At 59.8% G+C, this 23,827-nt stretch overlaps 8 protein-coding genes across 8 annotated transcripts; 5 read left to right on the forward strand and 3 right to left on the reverse strand.

Moving 5' to 3' along the window:
* Positions 1-15: 15 nt before the first annotated feature.
* On the forward strand, positions 16-1,823 carry BDZ90DRAFT_139552 (hypothetical protein). Its single transcript, XM_025503450.1, has 4 exons — positions 16-336; positions 406-1,165; positions 1,235-1,528; positions 1,605-1,823. The coding sequence occupies exons 1-3, from the start codon at positions 60-62 to the stop codon at positions 1,488-1,490; spliced, it is 1,293 nt and encodes a 430-aa protein (XP_025363736.1). The 5' UTR covers positions 16-59; the 3' UTR covers positions 1,491-1,528; positions 1,605-1,823.
* Positions 1,824-2,688: 865 nt separating this feature from the next.
* Positions 2,689-6,352, reverse strand: BDZ90DRAFT_250480 (putative GCV2-glycine decarboxylase P subunit). Its single transcript, XM_025507693.1, has 2 exons — positions 5,814-6,352; positions 2,689-5,736 (listed from the first exon to the last, which is right to left on the reverse strand). The coding sequence occupies exons 1-2, from the start codon at positions 6,287-6,289 to the stop codon at positions 2,991-2,993; spliced, it is 3,222 nt and encodes a 1,073-aa protein (XP_025363737.1). The 5' UTR covers positions 6,290-6,352; the 3' UTR covers positions 2,689-2,990.
* Positions 6,353-6,789: 437 nt separating this feature from the next.
* On the forward strand, positions 6,790-8,418 carry BDZ90DRAFT_278515 (hypothetical protein; the record flags this gene model as incomplete). The annotated part of the gene is made up of 1 exon (XM_025509097.1): positions 6,790-8,418. One exon carries the CDS (start codon positions 6,790-6,792, stop codon positions 8,416-8,418), a length of 1,629 nt encoding a protein of 542 aa, XP_025363738.1.
* On the reverse strand, positions 8,338-9,806 carry BDZ90DRAFT_231125 (hypothetical protein). Its single transcript, XM_025505727.1, has 2 exons — positions 9,173-9,806; positions 8,338-9,093 (listed from the first exon to the last, which is right to left on the reverse strand). The coding sequence occupies exons 1-2, from the start codon at positions 9,772-9,774 to the stop codon at positions 8,550-8,552; spliced, it is 1,146 nt and encodes a 381-aa protein (XP_025363739.1). The 5' UTR covers positions 9,775-9,806; the 3' UTR covers positions 8,338-8,549.
* A 249-nt stretch (positions 9,807-10,055) lies between these two features.
* Positions 10,056-11,872, forward strand: BDZ90DRAFT_231126 (thiolase). The gene is made up of 7 exons (XM_025505728.1): positions 10,056-10,136; positions 10,221-10,318; positions 10,405-10,665; positions 10,745-10,885; positions 10,966-11,565; positions 11,637-11,654; positions 11,728-11,872. Exons 1-7 carry the CDS (start codon positions 10,082-10,084, stop codon positions 11,758-11,760), a joined length of 1,206 nt encoding a protein of 401 aa, XP_025363740.1. The 5' UTR covers positions 10,056-10,081; the 3' UTR covers positions 11,761-11,872.
* Positions 11,873-12,888: 1,016 nt separating this feature from the next.
* Positions 12,889-13,990, forward strand: BDZ90DRAFT_259186 (hypothetical protein; the record flags this gene model as incomplete). The annotated part of the gene is made up of 2 exons (XM_025508143.1): positions 12,889-12,937; positions 13,128-13,990. 2 exons carry the CDS (start codon positions 12,889-12,891, stop codon positions 13,988-13,990), a joined length of 912 nt encoding a protein of 303 aa, XP_025363741.1.
* A 510-nt stretch (positions 13,991-14,500) lies between these two features.
* On the reverse strand, positions 14,501-16,156 carry BDZ90DRAFT_231129 (hypothetical protein). The gene is made up of 2 exons (XM_025505729.1): positions 14,954-16,156; positions 14,501-14,888 (listed from the first exon to the last, which is right to left on the reverse strand). Exons 1-2 carry the CDS (start codon positions 15,721-15,723, stop codon positions 14,756-14,758), a joined length of 903 nt encoding a protein of 300 aa, XP_025363742.1. The 5' UTR covers positions 15,724-16,156; the 3' UTR covers positions 14,501-14,755.
* A 177-nt stretch (positions 16,157-16,333) lies between these two features.
* BDZ90DRAFT_231130 (hypothetical protein) lies at positions 16,334-23,748 on the forward strand. Its single transcript, XM_025505730.1, has one exon. The coding sequence runs from the start codon at positions 16,662-16,664 to the stop codon at positions 23,343-23,345; it is 6,684 nt and encodes a 2,227-aa protein (XP_025363743.1). The 5' UTR covers positions 16,334-16,661; the 3' UTR covers positions 23,346-23,748.
* The last annotated feature ends 79 nt before the right edge of the window (positions 23,749-23,827 follow it).

Here is a 23,827-nt window from a genome sequence, read left to right on the forward strand (position 1 = left end):
ATTCGGCCTCTTGTCTTTCGAACCAACACCGGGTGTATTCCTCATCATCATCATCACGGATGTCGGCCAGCATACAGCCTCGCTCGGGGCTCAATGCGCTCAAGAGGTCATGGTCAGGTAGCTCGCATGATCTTGGGGACGACGGGCGAGACGATGATGTCAAGGTGGCGCCAACCAAGGCTCAGAGAAAGCTCGACGAACGGGCCCGCGAACGCACCTCGACGAGTAGCAGCCAAACCGAGTATATCGAAGGTTGGGAGCCGACACCACCTGAAAAGCAGAGAGCTGCTCGTCAGATGCTCTACGATATCGATGGGAACGCTCGACGAGGGCATGGTGAGCAAGCAATCTGAGTATATGCGGTTTGTTACTGAATTCACCGCAATGTCCCGCCACTCCTTGCAGGCTATCCCAACGCTCTGAAGCCCATGAAACCTGATCCTTTCCCTTCTGAGAAGCCCTTTCCATCCCAGCATTCATCCTCATCATCACAGCTCTCTGGCGTGCGAGTCTCTGGCCTGTCTCGTGGCCTCGCTCGCTCTCCAAGCTTCAACGAATCTCGTCACTCGGATTCCCCTCCGTCCCCTCCCAAGCCAAGTAAGGGCAGCAGCATGGCAGAACGCAGTATCTCATCAGCATCTTCCACCTCTGAAGCCGCAAAGACTCGCCAGCTTCCGGCAGACTTTGCTGCACCCCAGTTTAGACCTGCCTCCAAGGCCGAGCTCCTCGCCCAGCGTCAACGCAAGGAAATCGAGCGACAGCAGGCAGAGAGTGGCTCGTCAAAGACTGTCTCCAAGGAGGAGAAGGACGTCACGGTACCAAGCATGTTCATGCTGAGCCAACAGCAGCGCTACGTCCACGACCTCGTCTGCCAACAGGGTAAGAGCGTCTTTTTCACCGGGTCGGCAGGTACGGGCAAGTCAGTCCTACTCCGCGAGATCATCAAGGTCCTCAAAAAAAAGTACGAGAAGAGACAAGACTGTGTCGCTGTCACTGCATCGACGGGCATTGCGGCGTGCAACATAGGCGGTGTAACGCTGCATAGCTTTGCAGGCATTGGCTTGGGACTGGAGGATGTGCCTACGCTCGTACGCAAGATTCGCCGCAATCGAAAGGCGGTGGGGAGGTGGGCGAGGACCCAAGTCCTCATCATTGACGAAGGTGAGTAGGTGCGGCCAATCCAGAGGGCTTTCGAGAGGTGGACAGGGTACTGACGCCGTCTCTTTGCCCACAGTCTCTATGGTAGAACCCGACCTTCTCGACAAGCTCGATGGCGTAGCTCGTGCCCTGCGCAAGACGCCCAGCAAGCCATTTGGCGGTATCCAGATCATCATCACAGGCGACTTCTTCCAGCTGCCTCCAGTCATGAAGAATACAGGCACGCGCTTCGCTTTCGAGGCAAAGATGTGGGACGAGGCGCTCTCTCACAAGGTCAACTTGACGCAGGTCTTCCGTCAGAAAGATCAGACTTTCGTCAGGATGCTCAATGAGATGCGCATGGGGACCTTGAGCAAGGACTCGGTCGAGCGTGAGTGTGCGATGAGCTGCGCAAGCTCAGACTGAGATGCTGACAATGTTGATCACCCTCTCTTGCGCGCCCGCAGGCTTCCGCAGCCTCAATCGCCCTCCAAAGGCAGCCCTCGACGTCACGCCCACCGAACTGTTCCCGCATCGTGAAGACGTCGACAAGGCGAACAAGGAGCGACTCATCCAGATCAAGGGCTTCGGGCAGAGCTACGAGGCCCGCGACACTGGTCAATTGCCCCCTGACCAGCTCGAGAAGGTCCTTTCGCAGTTCATGGCGCCGCCCAAAATCTTCCTCAAGAAGGAGGCCCAAGTAATGCTGATCAAGAATATGGACGAAACGCTGGTCAATGGTTCGACGGGAGTTGTCAAGGGTGAGCAGCGCGTATGAGCGTGGAGAGATCGAGTTTGCCTCTACTAAGCATCACTTCTGTCCGATCTCTTGCGCGCAGGCTTTCTGACCCTCCACGAGTTTAGTCTGGCCAAGCAAGCCCTCCCAAATCTGTACGAGGACAAGTATCTCGATCAACTTGGCGACCTCCAAAAGCAGTGGACCATGCGCGAGCAGAGCCCCGAAAAGGGTGCAATTGCATCCCTCAGTGCTCCTGGCGGTAACGGCGGTGGAAGCGGTCGCAGCACTCCTGAGCCTGGCGCAGCTGGCGCAGGCAGGAAAGGCGCCGCAGCCAACTCGACTGCTGCCAAGCAGAAATGGCCTCTGGTCCGCTTCCCTCTGCCGAACGGCAATGGGGTTCGTACGGAGCTGATCCAGACGGAGACGTGGAAGAACGAGCTGCCCAACGGGGAGATCCAAGCACAACGCTCTCAACTACCCTTGATCCTCGCGTGGGCCATGTCCATTCACAAGAGTCAGGGTCAGACCATCCCTTGCTGTAAGATCGATCTGGGCAGGGTCTTCGAACGCGGCCAGGCTTATGTGGCCCTGAGTCGTGCGACTAGCTTGGAGGGACTGCAAGTCTGTCGCTTTGACCCCAAGAAGGTCATGGCTCATCCGAGGGTCATTGAGTGGAGCAAAGGGTTGGCAACTATGGGTGTGCCGGGAACGTAGCGCGGGCGTGGGGAGGAGACTGTGGCGTCGATGTAGGAGGGAAGCGGCCAACATCATTGGCTGCATCAATCGCATCGTACAGTAGCATATCTTTCAACGGTGTGCGGTTGATTCTTCTTCTTCATTGGGTGTGTTGAAACGATGGTACAAATGATATGATGGGGCGGTGCGAGAATACGGAGCAAGAGGGAAAAAGGGGGATTGCGCCGCGTTGAGCGTGCTGCTGGGTGATCTACGGTGACTACAAAGGGGTGGTACGGGAGAGAGAAGAGAAGATCGAGGGAGTAAAGCTGGGTACTGGCTCGCGCCGTTCCGTGGCGAGTCCGTCATGTATGCGCTTGCTTTGGATCGAGACCGAGGGTTGAGAATCATAAGCAGCCTATGAGACATCGTCATTGCCTCACGGTCGCTTCGTCGCGCTGCCCTCTTCCTGCTCAGCATACTGCGCCACATCTCCGCACTCGCAGACCAAGTTCTGATCTCCATGCACATCGTCCAATCTTCCTGCTGCGGGCCAGAACTTGTTCCTCCTGAGACCCTCGACAGGGTACGCGGCCAGGCTGCGCGCGTAGCTCCTGTCCCAGTCGTCGCTGCTGACCACCGCTGCCGTGTGAGGGGCGCGCTTGAGGACATTGTCCTTTGCGTGGGACTTGCCGTCCACAATATCCTGGATCTCGTGACGGATGGAAATCATCGCTTCAACGAAACGGTCCATCTCTTCACGGGATTCGGACTCGGTGGGCTCGACGAGCAGGCCGGTGCTGATGGGCCAGGAGCAGGTGGGAGCATGGAAACCGTAGTCGCTCAGGCGCTTAGCTACATCGCTGACGGAGACGTGGTCGCTGAAAGGCGCGAGGTCCAGCAGAAACTCGTGCGCGACAAGGTTGCGCTCGTTCTTGTAGCGCAACTTGTAGTGCGGTGCGAGGCGGGCGGCCATGTAGTTTGCTGCAAGCAGGGCTACCGCGCTTGATTGGCGCAAGCCAGACCAGCCTAGCTGCTTGATGTACGCCCATGAGATTGTAAGGATCGAGGCGGAGCCAAAGGGAGCAGCGCTGATGGGGTCGATGGCCTGCTCTCCTCCCGTGGAGGCCAAGGGGTGTCCGGGGAGGTACGGAGCGAGATGCTCCGCACAGCAGATTGGCCCAATGCCCGGTCCACCACCACCGTGAGGGATGGAGAAGGTCTTGTGCAGGTTAAGGTGCGTAACATCCGCGCCAATGATTGCAGGATTTGTCAATCCTACTTGCGCCTGAAGATTTGCCCCATCCATATACACCTGCCCGCCGTGCTTGTGGATGATCTCACAGGCGTCTTGGATACCGGATTCAAAGACACCGTACGTCGAGGGGTACGTGACCATGAAGGCTGCCAAGTTCTCACTGTGCTTCTCGGCCTTTTCGCGAAGGTCATCGAGGTCGAGCGTCCCATCCTGCTGATTCTTGATAGCTACCACCCTCATGCCTGCCATGATGGCCGACGCTGGGTTCGTCCCATGCGCCGAGCCCGGGATGAGGCAGACGTCGCGCTTCTTTTGGCCCTTGGCGTCCAGGTAGGCGCGGATCACGGAGAGGCCTGCGAACTCGCCTTGGGCACCAGAGTTGGGTTGAAGAGACACAGCAGGGAAGCCGGTGATGGTGCAGAGGTCCTTGGAGAGCTCGCGGATGAGCACATCGTAGCCGCGTGCTTGCTCTTCGGGGGCGAAAGGGTGCAAGGCGCCATACTCTGCTTTGGAGAGGAGGGCCATTGAACTGGTGGCGTTGAGCTTCATTGTGCAGCTACCAAGGGGAATCATGGCGTGGACAAGGGAAAGGTCCTTGGCTTGCAGCGAGTGAATGTATCGCAGCATCTGGGTCTCGGAACGATGCGAGGAGAATACGGGCTGGGTGAGGTAGGAGCTGGTGCGATCGAAGGAGTCCGAGGCGATGCGCAGGGCGTCCAGACTCGAGGAGTCGAGGGAGAGCTCGTTGCCGATGCGTACGAGGTCGTCCGCCTTGTAGCTGTCAGCGCCGTCCTTGACAATGCGTGAGAAGACGTTGAGGAGGTTTGTGAGGTCTTCGATCGTGACCGTCTCGTCTAGCGTAATGCCGACGCGCGTGTCTGAGATACGGCGCAGGTTGATGCGCGCATTCGCCGCCTCGGTGTGAACGCGTACGGCGCCAATCCCAGCTTTGGCCAGGTCGATGGTAAGCGTGTCGAAGAAGGCGCCATCCTTGTTGATGACTCGCAGGCCCAGCTTCTCAACCTCGTGCTTGACCACGCACGTCAGGGCATGCACCTTGGCAGCGATACGACGCAAACCCTGTGGTCCATGATAGACGGCGTACATTGCGCTCATGTTAGCAAGCAAGGCCTGCGCTGTGCAGATGTTGGACGTGGCCTTCTCTCGTCGAATGTGCTGCTCTCGCGTTTGCAGCGCCAAGCGGTAAGCAGCGTTGCCCTGTTGATCTTTGCTGAGCCCAACAAGTCGACCAGGGATCTTGCGCTTCAGCTTGTCCGAGACGGCAAAGAAGGCTGCGTGAGGCCCACCGTACCCTGGGGGTACGCCGAAGCGGGCACTGTTGCCCAGGGCGATGTCTGCTCCCCACTCTCCGGGAGGCTTAATCATGGTGAGAGCAAGGAGATCCGTTGCGGCTACAACGAGACCGCCTGCCTCCTTGACATCCTTGGCGAGGGGAGCCCAGTCGTGCAGCCTGCCGTCGACGTCTGGGTATTGGACGAGGGCGCCGATAATGTCGTCGCGCTTGACGTCGTCCTCCGCGGGAAGGCCTTGAGTGCGCAGGTCAGAGACGACGACGCTGATGCCAAAGCCCTTGGCGCGCTGTCTGAGAACGGCAATCGTCTGAGGCAGAACGGAACGGTCGACGAGGAACGTCTTGCGCTTACTGCGGGCTTGACCGTACGCCAAGATCATGGCCTCTGCAGCTGCCGTACCCTCGTCGAGGAGAGAGGCATTGGCAATGTCGAGGGCAGTGAGTGACTTGACCATCGTCTGGAAGTTGATGAGCGACTCGAGGCGACCCTGAGAGATTTCGGGTTGATAGGGAGTGTAGCTCGTGTACCAAGCCGGGTTCTCGAGAACGTTTCGCAGGATGACCTGAGGGACCAGCGTGTTGTGATAGCCCATGCCAATGAGCGACTTGTATACTCTGCGCGACGATGGGACAGGAGGGCGTCAGCGCCCCGATGAATGCAAGACTACCCACCTTGCCTCGAGCCCACTCACTGGTTCATCGAAGCAATCTCCTCGCCTCTACGTAGCAGCTCGCTCTCAGCCAGCGGTCGAATGACTTGCGGGTCGACTGAGCTCTCCTCGAGCCTGATATGCGGTGGTACTGCGTCTGCGATGAACTCGTCGAGGGTCTTGTACCCGACCGTCTGTAGCATCTCTGGCACATCGCTGGCTCGTGGTCCAATGTGGCGCTCCTCGAACGTGTCGAGTGGTGCAAAGACCGATGAGGCTACGTGAGGTGCTCCAAAGGCAGGACGGGCCTCCAGAGAGGTTGAGGTGGATGCTGATGCCTGAGCAGCATTGCTGTTGCTGGTGCAGGCGCGCCTGCTGGCCGATACGAGGCGATGCGGGGTCGCTGCCAGAGTCCTTCGCGTCAGCAGCTGCGAGGATGAGGGGGAAGCCACAGCCAAGCTGCGAGCCCTAACGAGCGGCCTCATTGCTACTGCTGAGCGCGCCGTGAGGAGCGTCATTGTGAGCGCCGTGATGGGATGATGATGAGGAAGGAAGATGAGGAACGAGGTCACACCTCCCTCCTATCATGCAAAGCACGCCTCGGAGCTGCACTGCACCTTTCGGGATGAAATGGGCGCGGGCGCGGGCGCGAGATCTGGCTCAACCGGCTCGACAGCCTTGTCACGCTCTCTCCCACCCGCTTCGCCCTGACGCCGACACGCCCGCTCGCTCGCGAATCTATCTGAGCGAGACGAAGACGAAGCGGAACGGGGAGGCAAGCTTGGTCAGCCGAGTCTGTTGGGCCAAAAAGTTGGTCCGTCTTGCCGATGAGCGAGCGACTTACGACGAGATTGTCGTCCATCCTTCCCGCCGCCGCAACTGCTCCGCCAACAGCCAACTTGCACCCTGGCCCGCCGCCCCCTTCACGCCTCAATGCACTCGAATAGACGACAGCGCTGCGTCTCATAGCATCAGCAGCAACCTTGGCATCGCCGCCAATCCTCCCGGGCGCAGCGGGATGCGCTTCCATGTCCTCGGGCTAGGCTCCATAGGCACTCTCGTCTCTCATCACCTCCGCAGAGCCCTTCGAGTGCGGCAGTCTCATCAACCGCCCGGTCTCCTCCCTCTGCCACTCTCATTAGCCTCGCAGTCCTCTTCAGGAGCACACGCATCAGCATGGTCGTCATATCTCCCCTCTCCGGACAGCTCAAGCGTTACTCTCCACTTCCGCAACCAAGCACGCGCTGAAGTCTTCCGTGGTACGGTAGTTGAGCATTCCGGTGTGAGGAGCACAGAAGCAGCCAATGGCTATCGCTTAGAGGTGGCCGGCGTCGGACAGGTCTTCAGGTCCTCGCCTACATCTGCTGGCCTGCCTGGCCCTCCCTCTGCTTCTGCGAGCGAGTCCCGCTCCATAGTCGAAGCCCTGGGCTATTCTGCCAGGCCAGACGCAATCGATTCTTTGATCGTTACGACAAAGGCAGATCTGACCGTTGAAGCTCTTCAGCCCCTGGTACCGCGCCTGACGCCCGCTAGTACAGTCGTACTACTGCAAAATGGGATGGGCTTGCTCGACGAGGTGGCCGAGAGCTTCTGGCCGGTCAAGGAGGAGAGACCACGTTTTCTTGTGGGGAATGTGACGCACGGGGCGTGGGCAAAGAGGCAGGAGCATATTGTTCATGCTGGACTGGGTAACATCTTCCTCGGCGTGCCCCCGGAGACGATGTTGCTTGCGGCGGGACCGCAGGAAGAAGGGCAGTCGCAGCAGTCAGAGCCGCAGACCCAGCCTGGCCCGCTACCCGGTTCATTAGGGGGCTCAAGACAGCACTACACGCTGCTGTCCACAATGGCTACCCTCCTCTCCATTCCCGATTTAGCGGCTCAGGTCACCCCGGACTGGCACAGCTACCAAGTTCGAGCCCTGCAGAAGCTCGTCGTCAATGCCTGCATCAACCCGCTCACGGCTATTCTAGACTGCAAGAATGGCGAGCTGGTGGGCGACGAGTGGGCTACAGAGATGTGGTGGGAAGTATGCCATGAGGCAAGTAGAGTGTTCCTGGCTATGGCTATGCGCGAGAGGGGGGAGGAGCCAGATGCCGGGCCTTTGGCTGCGGACGAGCCATTATCGCCACCACCGCCACGCCGCCGTTCAAGTGAGAGAAGAAGACGCCGTCTTGTCCTGCCAAGCATGGCAGATTGGTCCCACCTCATTCAGCGGCCCCTTTCTGGCGATTCCTCTGCCTCATCCCAGCCCCTCCTTCACCCCTCCTTGACGCCGCCCTCGCTCCTCTCAACGGTCAATCAAGTCTGCCGAGCTACCTCGCACAACTTCTCTAGCATGCATCGCGATCTTCGCGGGCCCTCTGCCTCCTCATCTCCCAGTGGTAGAGGTAGACGAGTGCCTCGCAGACGGACAGAGATGGCCTACTTGAATGGATGGCTCTGCGGTGCGGGCAGGGAGGTCGGGGTGCCCACGCCCGCGAATGACGCGCTCGTTAGACTGGTGGGAAGTTTGACTCGCGGTGGGGTTACGGGGAGGCGAAGGGAGTGGAACACTAGGAGGGAGGAGCGCGAGGAGGACGATGAAGATGACGCCTCTGACTATGATGAGGACGAGATGCGGAGAGATGTCCCGCCAGCATGGCGATGAGCGACGGGCTCGTGACGGGCGCGCGACGGCCTCGCAACCGGATCAGCGGTCATTCAGTTGGTGCGATCAGAGACGGCGACATATAGGATATCAGAGTTTCGGAATACACCCCGGCATTGCTCGCCTCGATCTCACACTTTCGCATGCCCGTCCCTCCCGTCCTGCTCTCCCTCACCACGAAGCGTCTCGTCCGATGTCCTGGGTCCATTACCTCCAACGCCTCGGCTGCTACCGGGTCTGCGCTGTTGCTCCTCATCCTCCGCCCCATACCTGTACCCATAGCCGTACTCGTTCCCACCCGTCGAATCCTGTCCGATATTCGGATCCTTACGGTCCAGATCGACACTCGCCATACTCTTCCTTGGCGGAGCCTCGTACGCAGGCGCATCGTCGTCTCCGGCGTAACCCCTCGTGACGCCCACGGGGGGCGGGCCCTGCGGAGGCGGGTAGGCGTGGTGTCCACCCATCCCATCGTCCTCGTAGCTGTATCTTCCCCTCCCGCCGTCGAAGGGCGAGCTCTCGTCATCATATGTGAATGCGTTCGAGTAGCCTTGCTGGCCCGGCTGCTGGGGAGGGCCAGTGCGGCCGCGAACACCGCCGGGGTTGCGCAGTTGACGAACAAAGGCAAAGGCGAGGAGGACAAAGAATGTGCCGAGGACCACAGCGAGGACCAGCCTGGGTGGCGCGGCGAAGAGGGACAGAGAACGCAGGTCAGTATCACGTCACTCGACAGAGACTTACCACGCAAACTCACCAGACAAAGTCCCAGATCGTCCCCTTCTTCCACTGCGACTCGCAATACTTGCCTGCCTGCTCCGCCGTCATAGGCTGACCAGGCGTGCAGTCTCCCCACCAACTGGACTGTCCATCTTTGCACGTTGCGGCACCCGTATAGATCTTGGTGCACCCGCCGATGAGGTCGGACTTGGCAGTGAACTGCTCCACGATTGCCACTACATCCGCCGCCACGACTGCCCCCAGGGCGAGGGTCGACGCCCGCGCATACAGGCTCGCCCAGCCTACGTGGCTCTTAACCGCGGCCAGAAAGCCAAATGCCTCCACCGCCGCTGCAAAGAGGCACAGTGCTGCACTGATGATGTCAAACGTCTTGAGCTTAGCCGTCTCGTCCTGATCGTTGAGCGACTTGAAGTTGGCGATGGCTATGATGAGTAGGTAGAGGAAGGAGATGAGAGTGGTGAAGATTAGGACTGGGCGCAACGAGTAGGACGACGACGAGGGCGAGACGCGCGTCCGGATTGAGGACCAGTAGCTTGGAGGAGCTCCATTGCGTTGCGGAGGTGGGTGCGGACCGGAGGGCTGGCCTGCTTGATAGTCGAGGCGGTGGACTGAGTCCATTGCGCTGAGGAGTCGTCGCGATGGGTGGTGATGGCGTGGAGCGAGGCGAGCCAGTGACATTGTTTGACTGCGTCTTTGGCCGTCTCCTGTTGGACTTGCATGCACCGCCCCCGCCATGTGGGCAAGGTGACCACGTGGCGGTGCGGCCTCCTCATCCGGCCTTTCAACACCGGACACGATGTGAGTGGGCCATGTCGCCCGGAGGCCGGCGTGGTGGGCGCCCTCTTGAGCGCGGCCTGCCTGCGCTCACCTTGCCTTCCCCTCTTCACCACCAACTCACCCAACACCCCCTCAATCTAACTACAACATGGCCGCCATTCCCCAAGGAAAGCAGAACATAACTGCCAAGAACGACAATGACGGTGAGCATCGAGCGCAACATTGAGCGCAGACAGTGGGAGCTTACGCAGCACATCTCCTTCTCCACCCGTCCCGCAACCCTTAAGTCGTCATCGTCTCTGCCCTTCGAACGCCCATCACCAAGGCCAAGAAGGGTGGTCTCGCCCAGTGCTGCCCCGAGGAGATGCTCGGCACTGTCTTCAAGGTGAGAGGAGTCGCAGCGCGCCCACCCACAACCTCGCAGCATTACTGACTCGCATCTCTCCTCTCTCCCCGCCTCGCCGTGCGCAGGGCGTCATTGCCCAGTCCAAGATCGACCCCAAGCTCGTTCAGGACATTGCCGTCGGAAACGTCCTTCCCCCGGGCGGCGGAGCCACCGTTGCCCGTATGGCCGCTCTCTGGGCCGGCTTCCCTTCGTCTACGGCCGTCAACACCTTGAACCGCCAGTGCTCCTCCGGTCTCGCTACGGTCAACCAGATTGCCAACGAGATTGCCATGGGCCAGATTGACATCGGTATTGGTGCTGGTGTCGAATCGATGACCCAGAACTACGTGCGTGCGCGCAGACCGCGGGCAAGATCCAAAGCGCGCAAGACTGACCCCGTCTACTCTTACCTTTCGCATTTTGCAGGGAGCTGGTGTCATGCCCGAGAAGATGTCGGACGCTGTCATGGAGAACGAGGAGGCTTCTGACTGCCTGATGCCCATGGGTATTACCTCGGAGAATGTTGCCAAGAAGTACCAGGTCGACCGCAAGAAGCAGGACGCCTTCGTGCGTGCATCGCGATGACATGTGGATCTCAGCCTTAAGTTGCAAGCTGACCTCCTTGCTCCTTTTTCTCTCGCTTTCAGGCCGCTGAGTCCTTCGCCCGCGCCGTCAAGGCCCAGAAGGCTGGCCACTTCAAGTCGGAGATCGTCCCCGTCAAGTACGCCGACGACGACGGCAACGAGAAGACGGTCGACTCGGACGATGGCATTCGCGATGGTGTCACTGCCGAGTCTCTGGGCAAGCTCAAGCCTGCCTTTGACAAGAACGGGTTCACTACTGCTGGTAACGCTTCGCAGGTCTCGGATGGAGCCGCCGCCGTCCTCCTCGCGCGTCGCTCCGTCGCCAAGAAGCTCGGTCTTCCCATCATTGGCAAGTACGTCACGGCAGCTGTGGTTGGTGTGCCACCCAACGTTATGGGCATTGGTCCCGCCTTCGCTATCCCTCGCGTGCTGGAGTTGACCGGCTTGAGCAAGGGCGACGTCGACTTGTGGGAGATCAACGAGGCCTTTGCGTCCCAGGCCGTCTACAGTATCGAGCAGGTGGGCATCGACTTCGCCAAGGTCAACATTAACGGAGGTGCAATTGCCTTTGGGCATCCCCTCGGTGCGACTGGATCGAGGCAAATCGCTACAGGACTCGCCATTGCCAAGAGGACGGGTGGTAAGATCCTCTGCAGCTCGATGGTGAGGAGAAGCCGGACGCGTTTTCCGCAGCGACCGTGACACTGACGCGCCTTTACCCTCGATTCTCGCAGTGCGTCGGTTCCGGAATGGTGAGAGAAGCAGAAGACGAATCGAAAGCACGAGTACAGTAACTGATCTTCTCTTCTCTTCTCCTCGTCACAGGGTATGGCCGCCATCTTCGTCAATGAGCAGTAGGTCGGCGCTCGCGTCTCCGCGCCGCCTTCCCGGTTCGAGTGACGTCAATTTTTGCCTTAGTTGCGACTGTGCTCTCATTGCTCACTCAATCTACAATAGTCATTCGACGATTTGGTGTGATCCATGCTTACTCCTCCTTGCTACCATCATGCTCCCTCCTCCGTTGCGCCTTCTTCCCCTCCCCCACTCCCGTATGGCACGCGTGGCGCGGCACGGATAGGGCAGTCGGTGATGTTGTGGGTGTCAGCCGGAGCTTTTGCCGAGAGGCATCGAGGCAGAGTTCAGGGCGCTTGGACGGGGTGTGGCTGGCTCATTGCTCTTACCCCTCCGAAGAGATCGTGCGGACCAGGCGGATGATGGTAAAAGCCGTGCTCGCGGGCCCACCCAGTCCGCCGACCAGCCCAGGCACCCGAGAGAGGGGGATTCGCGTGTGCCTGGCTGAGCCACGTAGACTAATCACCCCATCACTAGCCTGCTCGAGCAACTGTCCAATCGATCCATCCATCGATGCATCGTCTACCCCCCTCCCCCCCCCCGACACATCCCCCCTCCCTGAAGCGTATGACCAACTCTTTCCACAGTCAAAAGAGAGCACGCACACGCAGCTACTCTCCTCCTCTGCTACGCTCTCTTCCGCCGTCGCGGTAGTAGAGAGGAGGCCTCGGACGGTGACGAGAGTAAGGGAGGGCGAGGGCAGTGCTGCCTCCAGCCCGCAAGACCCAATGCTGCTTCTCCGCACGTCTGCACACCACCCCAGCACGGACAACAAACACGAGCTATTCATTCCTTAGGTCTGTCCTCGTCTAGCAAGGCCGAAGGCTCGATTCACGAGGGTACTTCGCCGCTCCTTGCCAGCTTCCTCGCCAACAACGGACCAACCCTTTGACAACGAGGGCATCGCTCTTCTGGCCAAAATGAAGGTCGTCATTAAGCATCCCATCATCGACTTTGCGCTCGATATCCTCCAGCGATTCGAAGTTGACTCAGCAGAGCTCAAGAACAAGACACGGTGGCAGGCAAGGAGCTTGGTAGCACGCTGTAAGCCCTGGTGGTTCGGCATGACCTTTACTCTTTGTGGCCTTTCTCAACGGCAAGGCGATCCTCTTCTACCTCGGAAGATCGATCAACATGTACTCCCGCCTGCAATCTCACCTGCGCAAGTTCTACGAGCTTTTTGGTGGGTGCACGCATCGTGCTCGAGTCGAAGGCGCAGACAGAGCCAGACTGGGCTTCAGACGGTGACTGCTCTATTCGTGGTTGGCAAGCCCAACATTAACAAAGACCTCTTTGTCTGCCCCAGCCCGAGAGAAAGCGCTCTGTACGGTGGGCTCAGCAAGAGGTTCGGAGTGTGTCTTTGCAGCTCCAAGGGATCTACAAAGGTCTCCTGGACAAGGGCAAATACGAGACTGCCCTCCGTGTCAACACCAATGGCGCCGTCACCACTCGAATCTTGGAGAGCGTCGTTCCTGGTCGCTTTCTCAAAGACATGCACTTTGAGAGCCAGACGAGCCTTCAAACGGTGGTGACAAAGTTCGTGTCTGGGCAGCTCGACGCCAAGAAAGAGCTCTTCCTCTGCCTAAACCCCGCCTCCAGCGCTCTGTACGGCGGTTTGAGCATCCTCCTTCGCTCGGGACAGCATCCGGAGAAAGAGGAGTATTGGCAGGAGACGGCGTGGCCCCTCAGCCCCCAATATCAGAGGCTCGCCGACAAGCTCTTTTCGACACTCAGCAAAGAAGAGCAGAAAGAGCGCCTTCAACGCGCCGCTCACATTGCCGCGATCGACGAGGAAGGTCGCCTGCCTCTACTGCCCTGGGCAACCTTCGAGGCTCAAGCTGGCGCGGCGGGGCTCCTCGTGCTGACCAACAGGCTCAAGGAGCTCAGGATGCCGGATGGGAAGAGGATCACCATCCTGACATCCTACGGCAAGCACGCGAGGGAGAAGAGGTCCCATGTCTACCAGAAGCTCGGCCTGGGCGATCATTGGGACAAGTGGGGGAGCGACGCCGACAACGCGTGGCCGCAGGTGATGGCTCGGCTGGACCTCAGGGGGAACGACGGCAGTTTCCGCGCTCCAGGCCGTATGACCAAGTCTGGCGCCGAGGACCGCCCACCTCTCTTGGCGGAGCAGAGGGCTGAGCTGATGGCTGCCCCATTCAACGGGCAGGGCAGCTGGAAGCGACTGCCTTTCTACATCACGGCCCGACTCACATGGGCCCCATCTGGACCATGATCGAGCAGATCAAAGACTCCTCTGCCGTCACCATCGACCCCCCTCGCCCCGTGCTGTCAACCGGAGAGCCGGAGATCTTCGAGGCGGTGGGGAGGTCAGTTCAGAGCCCAAAGAGAGGCTCCGGAAAATGCGGCTAGAAGGAGATGAAGGTCGCTCGTGGCGCGGGCAAGGTGAGCTTCTGCACGAAGCAAGTCACATGGCGTCGTTCTGATTGACTTCCTCTCGTGCCTCACAGGATGGTCGGATGGTCCACTCCTTCGCACTGGGCACTGCACTCGAGGAGGAGCTCTTCCCCGACTTTACAAAGGGCAGCGGTGTGGAGCGCGGGCTTTGGGTCGAGCTCATGGGCAGCGGAGTGAGTGACTTTGCATAATGAGCAGGCGTAGGCTCAGGGAAGCGCGGGGACAAGAGTGAGGTAAAGGGCGGGGATAACGAGAGAGCTGCGGGCGGGTTGGTGGGGTTGGTGGGTGGGGGCAAGGGAGGGCGAGATCAGAGGAGACAGAGACAAGCAGCCAAACACGCCCATACAAGCCCTCCTCTCGCGTCTCAGAGGCTACTTCCTGGACGTAGACTCCCTCAATACTTCCACCAAAGACACCTACGAGTGTAGAGGTACGATCAGATATCCAAGAATACATGGATACCATCGGACAACCACAAATCATAGGGACACGATCAGATATCGACGACTATAGAAAGACAATGAGATATCTTCTACTACCCTTGACCTAATGGGCGTGACAGAGTGCTCGAATTGCAGCAGCGTCAGACATTCTGGCTTTCCCACTCGAGAATCTTCCTGGCTCCCTCGTTCAAGTCGCCAGCAATCAAGTCCGGCTTGAGATAAAGGTCTGAGACGGGATGAAACTCCTCGTAGCTGACCCAGAGCGTCTTGAAGCTGCAGTGTGAATGAGGGCCATGGTCAGCCTGGACACTCCTTCTGCTGCTCGGTCGCACACTCACCCAGCCCTCTTTGCCGCATCGGTGTCCCAGGTATGGGATGCCACGAACCACAGACTCGAATCGTCCGCCTTGAGTCCGTCCCCCACAAGCACCTTGCGCTTCACCGCCTCATACACACGCGGATCAGGCTTAGCCACCTTGATCTCGTCACATGACCAAACGCTGTATCCATCCCCCTTGGCTTGCGTCTCCTGCTTCTGCACTCCAGACTGGCCGAGCGCACCGTTGAAGAGCTTGCCCGCTAGATCCAGTGAGCCATTTGTAGCTCCCCACAGCGAGACGTGCCCCACACTCTTCGGGCGAAGCTCCTGGCTCCTGTACGTCTTACTGAACGCCTCGACCATGCCCGGCCTGCTCTCCAGCGCAGGAAGAGTAGCCATCATCTGATCGGGTATATCGCCAAACACATTCTCCCCCTTTGCTGCCCGGGCCCTTACCTCACGCAGCGTCTCCTCGCTGACCTGCCCACCCTCCTTCTCAGCCAACTCGGGCGGGACCAGCCCACTCATCAGCAGAACGCGATTGATGGCCGCCTTGAAGACCTGTCCAATGGGCGTATAGCTGCCGTTGAGCGAGAGATTGGTAAAGTCGCGCTGCCCACAGTGGTACCAGTCCATTACGACCAGCTCTGCATACCGAGCGCGTACAGCCGGTTGGGAATCGCCACCTAGCTGCGAGGAGAAGAGGGAGGAGACAAGAGCCGTGGGCTTCGTGAGAGAGAAGAGTGTGCCGAGGACGTCGTGCACAATGATGATGTTCTTGTTGCTCATTGCTGCGATAGGATGGAATGATGGCACGGTGAGAGCGCGGAAGAATGAGCGGAAGCACTCGACGGCGTCCGTGGGGGTGGAGGCGGCGGCGAACGCAGGCGGTCAGGGCCACGACCGCCGGCATCGTGTCGCATGGGAGTGTTGGGAACAAGACGCGGTGCTGAGGAGTGTTCAGAGGGGTAGTAAACCATCGCGGCACCCAAGGGTTTTGATGAGGCAATGATCCTCACACGTCTCATCGCTGCGGGTCTCTGGCGCTCTCAGTCGGGAATGATGCCGCGCTTTGCGAGACGGAAGATGGTTTACGCAGGCCTGCGGAAGCCCGCAGGCTTGTCGCCTTCTCACCAGGTCAAGGCGCTGATCACGTCTGGCTTGCTGTTGTCGTCGTCGTCGTCATCGTCGCCGAGCGCATCGTCGTCGTCGAAAAATGAATGAAAAGAGGTCGCGGCGACACAGTGGCCCTCGATGGTCCGGGCTCTGCGGGCTCTGCAGGCTCTGCGATAACTAGTCTCAACGTGGATGTGGCAGCGGAGTTTGATTCAGCGCGGGGTGGCACCCCGAATGCAATCGCGAGGGAGAGCAGCAGCTCGTTGCAACCCTCATCGGCTCGCTCAAGGTTGCTGCTCTCCATAACACGTCTTGTCTCCTAGACATCCCGCGGAGACAGACGTTCTCGTCCTCATCGCCATCCCACCATCAACACCGCCACTGCGATCAGATCCTTGTCGGCATTGGACGGCGGCACGGCTGGCTCAATCTATCTCGCGCCTGAGACGCCGAGGTCAAAGCGCTCCGCTGTCCCGCCTCTGCCTCCGCGGTCCCTCAAGCCTCCTCACCTTTCAGCTGGCCTGTGTAGAGAGCCTCCATTTCTCTCATCTGGCCACACACGGCCACCGGATCATCGAGCTCGCACAGCTCGTCGCACCAGACCTTTTAACATGGCCGGCGACTCAGCAGTAGCAGTATCAGCATCAGCAGCAGATGAGACGGCAACATCAAACGCACAGCCTCCTGCACCACCGCCGCCGCCGCTAGTGCGCAATGCTTCCTTCCTCTCCGAGGAGCCATCATCATCATCGTCTGCCTCGTCCGTCGTCAGCAGCTCTCGCGCACGTAGACCATCATCATCCTCGACAGCAACTGTGGGCAGTCGTCGCAGACCATCTCGTACACAGCTAGGCGACCCTCCTTCCTCTCCAGGCGGGTCACCCAGGCCGTCATCACGCAAGACGATCCTTCGCGGTACTCTACAGGCCACCGTCCAAGATCGAGATCGGGAGGCGACAATTAGCAGTCGTTCTGACTCTCAAGAGTCAGGCACATCGTCCTTCTTCGAGTCAGAAGGTGCTCAGCGTAGTCGGTCCGGTTCAGGTCGGCCGCTAGCAGAGGCATCGTCTCCGAGATCACCGATGACAGCATTGTGGGAGGCCAACAACGCTCATGGCTCGCCCGTCACGTGGACGTCCTCACGACGTCCTTCAGCTGCGAGCAGTGGTGGGGCGAGCAGAGGATCGGGCAGGAGGAGAGGTAGCAACGCAGCAGGTGCGAGTAGCAGCGCGGCTGAGGACGACGGCGAGAATCCTCCACCACCACCGATCCCAACCAAACAGCTAGGTCGAGATCGCATGGCATCGGCCTCTTCATCCACATCGTCGCTAACGAGGCGGCGTGCAGCTGACCTCGAAGCTGCAAGCACGGATAGCTCCAATGGCTTCTTGATGGCGCCTCCGCCTACTATGATGGGCAGAATGCGCTCAAAAACGTCTCGCGAGAACGTATCAGAGGCAGTCGATCGGCATCCGAGGGCGTCAGAGCCCGTCCCATCGTCGAGTACGTTGGGCAAGCTCTTTGGCGGGCTGAGAAAGTCGAAGAATACTCCGCGGGACGACAGTACGCCGAGCGGCGGCGATGGCGACGGCCCTGATTTTGCTGCCGCTGCCGCCGATGCTTCATCTCGACCCGGTCTTGCGACGGCCGGAGGCGTTGATGAAGCGCGGACGATGTCGTCGTCGGGACCACCTCGGATGCCAGATTACCAACCACCGCCTCCGCCGACGGCTAATCTTCAATCACTCCTCTCACTTCCATCTCACCCCTACGCCAACAGTCGCCTCCCACCCACCTCTAGCCAAGGTCAAGGCAGGGCTGAGCTGAAGCAAGAGGCCTACTCCGAAGCGCCACGAGCAGATGGAATGCCAGGCGCGGATCTTGACTGGACCACGACGACGCCTACGCCCACCAACGCTTCCTTTGCCGTCACAGGCCCCTCGCAATCACCTGCCGGTTCACCCCACGCTGCTTCACCTTCGGTTGCAGCTGAGCCTCCATCTCCATCACAGTCATCTTCGCCGCCGACAATGAAGCGAGCAGGCAGCTGGCCGCCTCGCGGCGACAAAAAGCCAGGCAGCTTCGTAACGCTCCAGAATGGCCAATCACGCGGCGTCGGCGGCTCTCGTTTTCAAAATGCGGCAAGTCGACCCCCGCGTACTCCGAGCCCCAACACCATTGCAATGGCCCAGAGCTCAGAATCTGCTCCCCTTCCTCAACCGTTCACCATGTCGATATCCAACTCTGCATCTTCTGACATGACATCGACGACCGCAGGGACCAGCACCTCAGGGGCAGCCCAGACGTACGATGCGGCAACCTTGCCCGCTCTTGAGCAGGATGACGGCGTTCAGCCTCAGTCGCCTGCGTCAATCGCTGCTAGAGAGGAGCGTTGCAGAATAAGGCGAGAACGCAAATCGCTCAGAAGCAGACCGCAGAGCGGGCAAAGCAGCTCGTCATGGCACATACCGCTTCCTCGGAGCAGCAGTCTGCGCTCTTACGACGGCGAGACAGGGCCATTCCCTACTCCACCCCCTCGCTCCAGCTCATCAGGCATGCAAGAGTTTGACTTTAGCGGCAGCTACGGGGCTGGCGAAGCATCTACTAGCCCAAGGCAGATGCTGAGCGTCGACCAACCTTCCCCTTTGCCGTCTCCAAGGTCACTACCACGAGCGGCTCCGGCGTCACCTCGAGCGGCACCATACGGAGTAGGAGGCGGAAGCGTTGCCAAGCTGGCGTCGAAGTTCGGAGGTACGACCAGACAGCAGATGCCTCGAGGATCGCCAGAAGCCAAGCAGAGCGCGTCTAGCTACTTTGAGCGGCTCACACGCTACCGTAGCTCCTCGAATGCATCAAACACCAGCAGGAGGCCTCCAAGTGGCCTGGGCGAGTCACTGTCATCTGCAGAAGTCGCAGCCTGGGTCACCACCGCCAATGGTCAGCGAACAGCATCGACCTCGGTCTCCACTGCCTCGTCAGACGTTGCATTGCGAGAGCGTGCCCCATCAACCGTTTCCGTCTACGAGGATGCACCTCAAACGCTGGCCAACACATCAAAGGACCGAGTACTGTCCTCCATCGAAGACGATGCCGACGCCGACCCAACGTCTGAATCAGTCGCAACAGAATCCTCTCACCCGCCGGTCATGTCCAGTGACTCGGCAGCTTCTGCCATCAGCAACCCTCCGAATCGACCCACGAAAAGCTCGCGACGACCAGGGACGGCGCAGACGCTGGAGAATGTTGAGCGGTGCAACTCGTCTCGACCCTCTTCGTCCGCCATCCCAGCTCAAGGTTCGTCCATCAACGAGGAAGGCTCGCACGGAGTTTCAGCTGCGCCTGCAGGCCCGTCGACCTCGCCCTCAGCGCTCGGTGTAAGTCCTCTGAGGAATAGCGTCGAGATGGCTGCGAGGATGGGCGGGACGTTTGACATGTCGCAGCAGCATGCCAAAGCTGGTGGAGCAAACGGACTCGCTGAGCCGCTTGTCTTGTCAAATAGCCGCAATCGCAGCGAGTCAGAGGGCAGCGCGCTCAAGGAGGAGCATGGCGGAGATGAGGCGGATGAACACGGTGAGGAAGAGGACGAGGATGGCGATGAGATTGGGCATGATGTCGGAGACGGCGAGGACGCGACTGCTCGACTCGAGGTGCCGTCCACGCCTGGCCGTCGAAGAGCTTCGCTTGCCACCAGAGCCAAGAATCTGCGCAAAGTCACGCCTCCTGCGTTGGCGAGCGCTTTTCGACAGCGAAAAGCTTCGGCTCCTGGTGAGGGCACGCTGAAGGGGAAGAAGTGGCCATTTGGCGGAACAAAGGATGATGGTTCGGAGGGCGAAGAGGACTCAAAGCAGCAGCAGGCTCGGTTAGGACGGGCGAGCGTGCGCAAGAAGAAGGATGCCACGCCAGCAAGACCGACAATTAGGAGAATCTACGACGACCAGACGGGCTCTCCCCTCTCCCCTGCGCGCGAGCATCTCTCCCTCCTTGCGCAGAAGCCATCCATCGCGTCATTCCAGAGCGCGACTTCTTCGTCGCAAGACGTTGCAAGCATTGACCGAGGCAGCGATCTCAACTCGCCCGTCGTACCCTCTCCTGTCATGGGAGGCCGTGTTAGGACGCCACCAACCGCATGGACCAAGGGTGAGCTCGACGAAGACATGAAGCGTATCCTCAAGCGCCGCAACGTCATCCGCGAGCTCGTCCACACTGAGCGAAGCTACGCATCAGACCTCACGGTCATTCGCGACATCTATTTGTCCCGCGCTCGGGCACGGGTCGGAGCATGGCCGTCGGCATCGCCCGGCACGCCTTGGTCAGGCTTCAGCGCTACTGGCTCGCCTCTACACCATCCAGCTTCCGCCACGTCGTCGAGCAGCTACCTGCCATACCGAAATGCGGCTGCCTCTCGCAGCTACTTCCGCAGCGCATCAGGCGAGGTCGCTCTGAGCGCCTACCAGGGCACAACGCCCTCGCCGGGTCTGCATCGAAAGGCTTCATCGCCTGCTATGGCTACGCCGCCCATGCACTTTGATACTAAGCTGCACCCGCTGCCTTCTCCTGCTCCCTCTGGCTCGATCAGCAATCGCTCATCCGTTGTCACGTCTGGCTCCAAGTCGAAGGACGAGTCAGTCAGCTCAGACGCGACGAGGTCGAGCTCCAGACCTACCGATGCTTCCAAGAGCGGAGGCGAGGAGAGGACTTCTGTGAGCACGAGGTACAGCGAGAGCGGCACGACGCCAGGAGTACCAGCAACGCCACCGATGCCGACCATTACCACCTCGACTTCGACGACCTCCACATTCCAGGATGCACACGGCCACATGAGCTCCCTCATCTCTCAAGGCGCTGCAAGCAGGACCAGCGGCGGCGGCACAGGCGGCATCATTGGCGGCGATGGCACTCCTCCGGCCGGCGGGAGACCAGCAGTCACCATCGACACTCGCTCCTCAGCCTCAACGCCAGCTGGCGCTCTCAGCAGCAACAGCAGCGATGCCCCTCTGAGCCATTCTGACATCCGCGTCATCTTCACGGGCGTCGAAGCCTGCACAGCCTTCGCAGACGAGATGACTTGTCTCCTTGAGGCATCGATGGGTACTCTCGCCGCCAACTCTCTGCCGTCCGAAGCAGCAGACCTCGAAGACAGCAACGATGATACCATCGGTTTGGCCTTCCGGCAGCTGGCCTCCCGTATCCAAGCAGTGTACGGCGCGTACTGCTCGAAGCATGAGGCCTCCATCACCCGCCTGCGGGACGTGGCTTCCACCTCTTCGCGAGCAGCGCAGTTTTTAAAGGAATGCACGGCCGTTGCGCGACGCAGGACGAATGCGTGGGACCTGGCCTCGCTCCTGATCAAGCCCGTGCAGCGCATGCTGAAGTATCCGCTGCTGCTCAAGCAGATCCTCGCGGCCACACCTAGTACGCATCCGGACTACGAGAATCTCGTGATGGCGATTGAAGAGATCCAACGCGTGGCGGACTCGATCAATGAGCTGAACAGGAGGCGCGAGATCATCACGCAGATCATTGGTGGCGGAAAAGCGAGGGACGTCGCTGGAAACGGAGGTGCTTTGGGTAGTGCGAGCAGCCCAGGAGTCGAAGGCAGCAGCGGTGCGCAGACACCAGGTGGCATGACCAGAAGCCTCACGCGCAACAAGCTCAATGCGTCCAAGACGCTTCGCCGCAACAAGGCTTCAGGCTCGACGCCGACGGTTGCGACAGACCTGGCTGCAGTGGGCACCAACGTGCTAGAGTCGCCCGACTTGCCGCGGCTACTTGCCTCCTTCAACTCGCTGCAAGGAGGCATTGATCGCCTGGCTACTGAGTACAGTCGCTGGCCCACTCTCCTCAGGGCTTCAATCCTCAGCCAACTCGACCTCCTCGCCGCATGGAAGAACGTCTATGTGACTGAGACGGAGCACCTTACTGCTTTCGGCGCCCTCTGTCAGGAGATGCTCGAGGGACCACTCCCCAAGCTAGATCGTGCCGTTCAACTCACCCTTCTGCCACCATTGGAGAAGGTGCGCGGCATCTTCTCTGGCCCACGGGAAGTGCTCATGCGCAGGGAGGAAAGAGAAGAGGACTACATCCGATATCGCACCTTGCTACTTGCCAAGGGGGAGCAGGGCATGAGAGCCACGTCGTTGGACAAGGAGCATCGTCGTCTTGTCGAGTCTGCCAATGGCTTTGCGGCGCTGCACCTTCACCTGGTCGATGAGCTGCCGGAGTTCCTTCACGGGGTGGAGTGCATGGTAGATCTGCTCATTGCAGCATTTGCGCGCATCCAAGCAGAGTACCTCGGGAGCGTCAAGACGCTAATGGGCGGTTTCCTCGAGGCACGAGGCGACAACAGCACCAGTGTACCGCCCGTCACTACGCCCTCGGGCGAAGCGGCCTCGACCGCCAGCCACGGCTCGAACGGCACGGTCGCCTCCTCGCGCGAGAAGACGGCGAATATCGTCCGGACGTGGTGGACTGCCCACCAGGTGTGGGCTACCCAGCTCGAGGGGCTCAAGGTCTGCCAGCCAAACGGCGAGACAGGTCGCAGGCCCTCCGCGTCGCCGTCGCTGGAGCGATCTCCCTTGCCAAGCGACATGAACAAGGCAGCCTCCTCCTACTCCCTCGACAAGCGCAGCGGTGGGGTCGGCGGACTCGCTGGAGCTGTGATGACCGGCTCTCCCGCCAACTCGCAACGCTCTTTGCCACGAGTCAGCGATGGGGGCAGCAGTCAGCCTGGCGCTTCACACCACTCCAACGATGCGCATCCCCCGCCAGCCATGCCTCCCTCGACCTCCTCCGGCTCCGTCAACCACGAGATGGGTTCGACTACTTCTTCTTCTTACCTCGCGCCGCACCCGCAGCAGGTCCCTACACCCGGTCGACGAAGCCTCAATAGCTCTCAGGGAAGTGGAGGGTCTCGCAGGCCCAGTGGCAGTCCCAGTGGCGGTGGCACGCTCGACGTGGCTGCTATGCCTGCCTCCGCTTCCAACAACCCATCCCCCGCAGGCAGCAGAAAGGGAAGCATCTTCCGGTCCCTCTCAGGTACGATCCGCGGCGTCGGGTCCAGCTCTACTCACTCAGACACGGATACCCCTCCAAGACCGGAGTCGCCATTGCCTCCTGTCCCACCGCTTCCAGGCAAGGTGGCAGGAAACGGTAGCCCGGCTGTCCCGCCGAAGGATCATGGTGGAAGCTTGGCTCCGATGCTGCCCTCGCTTGATCTTGGCGAAGGAGATTGGAGTCCAGAGGTGACAGCGAAGGGACTCGAGCCGATGGGAGGTGGGCCTGCAGATGGACGCTGATGATGATGACGGAGTTGCAACTTTTCAAGCTCCCAAAGGAGCACCGCTTCTGGTATACCCACTCGCTGGTCTGTTTCATTCCCTCGCTCTCATGCAAGTCTCGAGCAATCGCACCATATCATCTGCCGATAAGCAGATCGCAGCCATGCAGACAAGATGCAGGAGCTAAGCTGTCCTGCCCTTCACCTTCCTCGACCATCGTATCCCCCGGCCATAGTAGTAGACCATATCCCCAGGCATCAGCCAGCCCAACGAACTGGACATCCTCGCTCGCTGGCTATAATATAGCTTGTCGCTCGGCTCTGCCTCCATAGTTACATTTTCTCTCCCTCAGCTTTAGTCTCGCGCTTGTTCTGGGCCGCTGCTCATCTTGGGTTATTGCAATGTCATCATGATGTCACGATGTTGGATCCGTTGATCGAATTGAGTGAAGAGGAGCAAGGTTGCGTTACGGGAAGCAAGGGCCCGTGCGCAGCGCAGGT

Source organism: Jaminaea rosea (assembly GCF_003144245.1).
Source record: "Jaminaea rosea strain MCA 5214 unplaced genomic scaffold BDZ90scaffold_3, whole genome shotgun sequence".
Taxonomy (NCBI): domain Eukaryota; kingdom Fungi; phylum Basidiomycota; class Exobasidiomycetes; order Microstromatales; genus Jaminaea; species Jaminaea rosea.

What these genes read in the sequence shown, in the direction of transcription:
- BDZ90DRAFT_139552 (XM_025503450.1), top strand. Translation starts at nt 60, where the DNA reads ATGTCGGCCAGCATACAGCCTCGCTCGGGGCTCAATGCGCTCAAGAGG. An exon ending in GAACGCTCGACGAGGGCATG is followed by an intron (nt 337 to 405) that starts GTGAGCAAGCAA and finishes CACTCCTTGCAG; the next exon opens with GCTATCCCAACGCTCTGAAG. An exon ending in CTCATCATTGACGAAGGTGA is followed by an intron (nt 1,166 to 1,234) that starts GTAGGTGCGGCC and finishes CTTTGCCCACAG; the next exon opens with TCTCTATGGTAGAACCCGAC.
- BDZ90DRAFT_250480 (XM_025507693.1), bottom strand. Translation starts at nt 6,289, where the DNA reads ATGACGCTCCTCACGGCGCGCTCAGCAGTAGCAATGAGGCCGCTCGTT. An exon ending in GAGATTGCTTCGATGAACCA is followed by an intron (nt 5,737 to 5,813) that starts GTGAGTGGGCTC and finishes ATCGTCGCGCAG; the next exon opens with AGTATACAAGTCGCTCATTG.
- BDZ90DRAFT_231130 (XM_025505730.1), top strand. Translation starts at nt 16,662, where the DNA reads ATGGCCGGCGACTCAGCAGTAGCAGTATCAGCATCAGCAGCAGATGAG.
- BDZ90DRAFT_231129 (XM_025505729.1), bottom strand. Translation starts at nt 15,723, where the DNA reads ATGAGCAACAAGAACATCATCATTGTGCACGACGTCCTCGGCACACTC. An exon ending in GATGCGGCAAAGAGGGCTGG is followed by an intron (nt 14,889 to 14,953) that starts GTGAGTGTGCGA and finishes TTCACACTGCAG; the next exon opens with CTTCAAGACGCTCTGGGTCA.
- BDZ90DRAFT_231125 (XM_025505727.1), bottom strand. Translation starts at nt 9,774, where the DNA reads ATGGACTCAGTCCACCGCCTCGACTATCAAGCAGGCCAGCCCTCCGGT. An exon ending in ACGATCTGGGACTTTGTCTG is followed by an intron (nt 9,094 to 9,172) that starts GTGAGTTTGCGT and finishes CGCGCCACCCAG; the next exon opens with GCTGGTCCTCGCTGTGGTCC.
- BDZ90DRAFT_231126 (XM_025505728.1), top strand. Translation starts at nt 10,082, where the DNA reads ATGGCCGCCATTCCCCAAGGAAAGCAGAACATAACTGCCAAGAACGAC. An exon ending in TGCTCGGCACTGTCTTCAAG is followed by an intron (nt 10,319 to 10,404) that starts GTGAGAGGAGTC and finishes CGCCGTGCGCAG; the next exon opens with GGCGTCATTGCCCAGTCCAA. An exon ending in GCAAGAAGCAGGACGCCTTC is followed by an intron (nt 10,886 to 10,965) that starts GTGCGTGCATCG and finishes TCTCGCTTTCAG; the next exon opens with GCCGCTGAGTCCTTCGCCCG.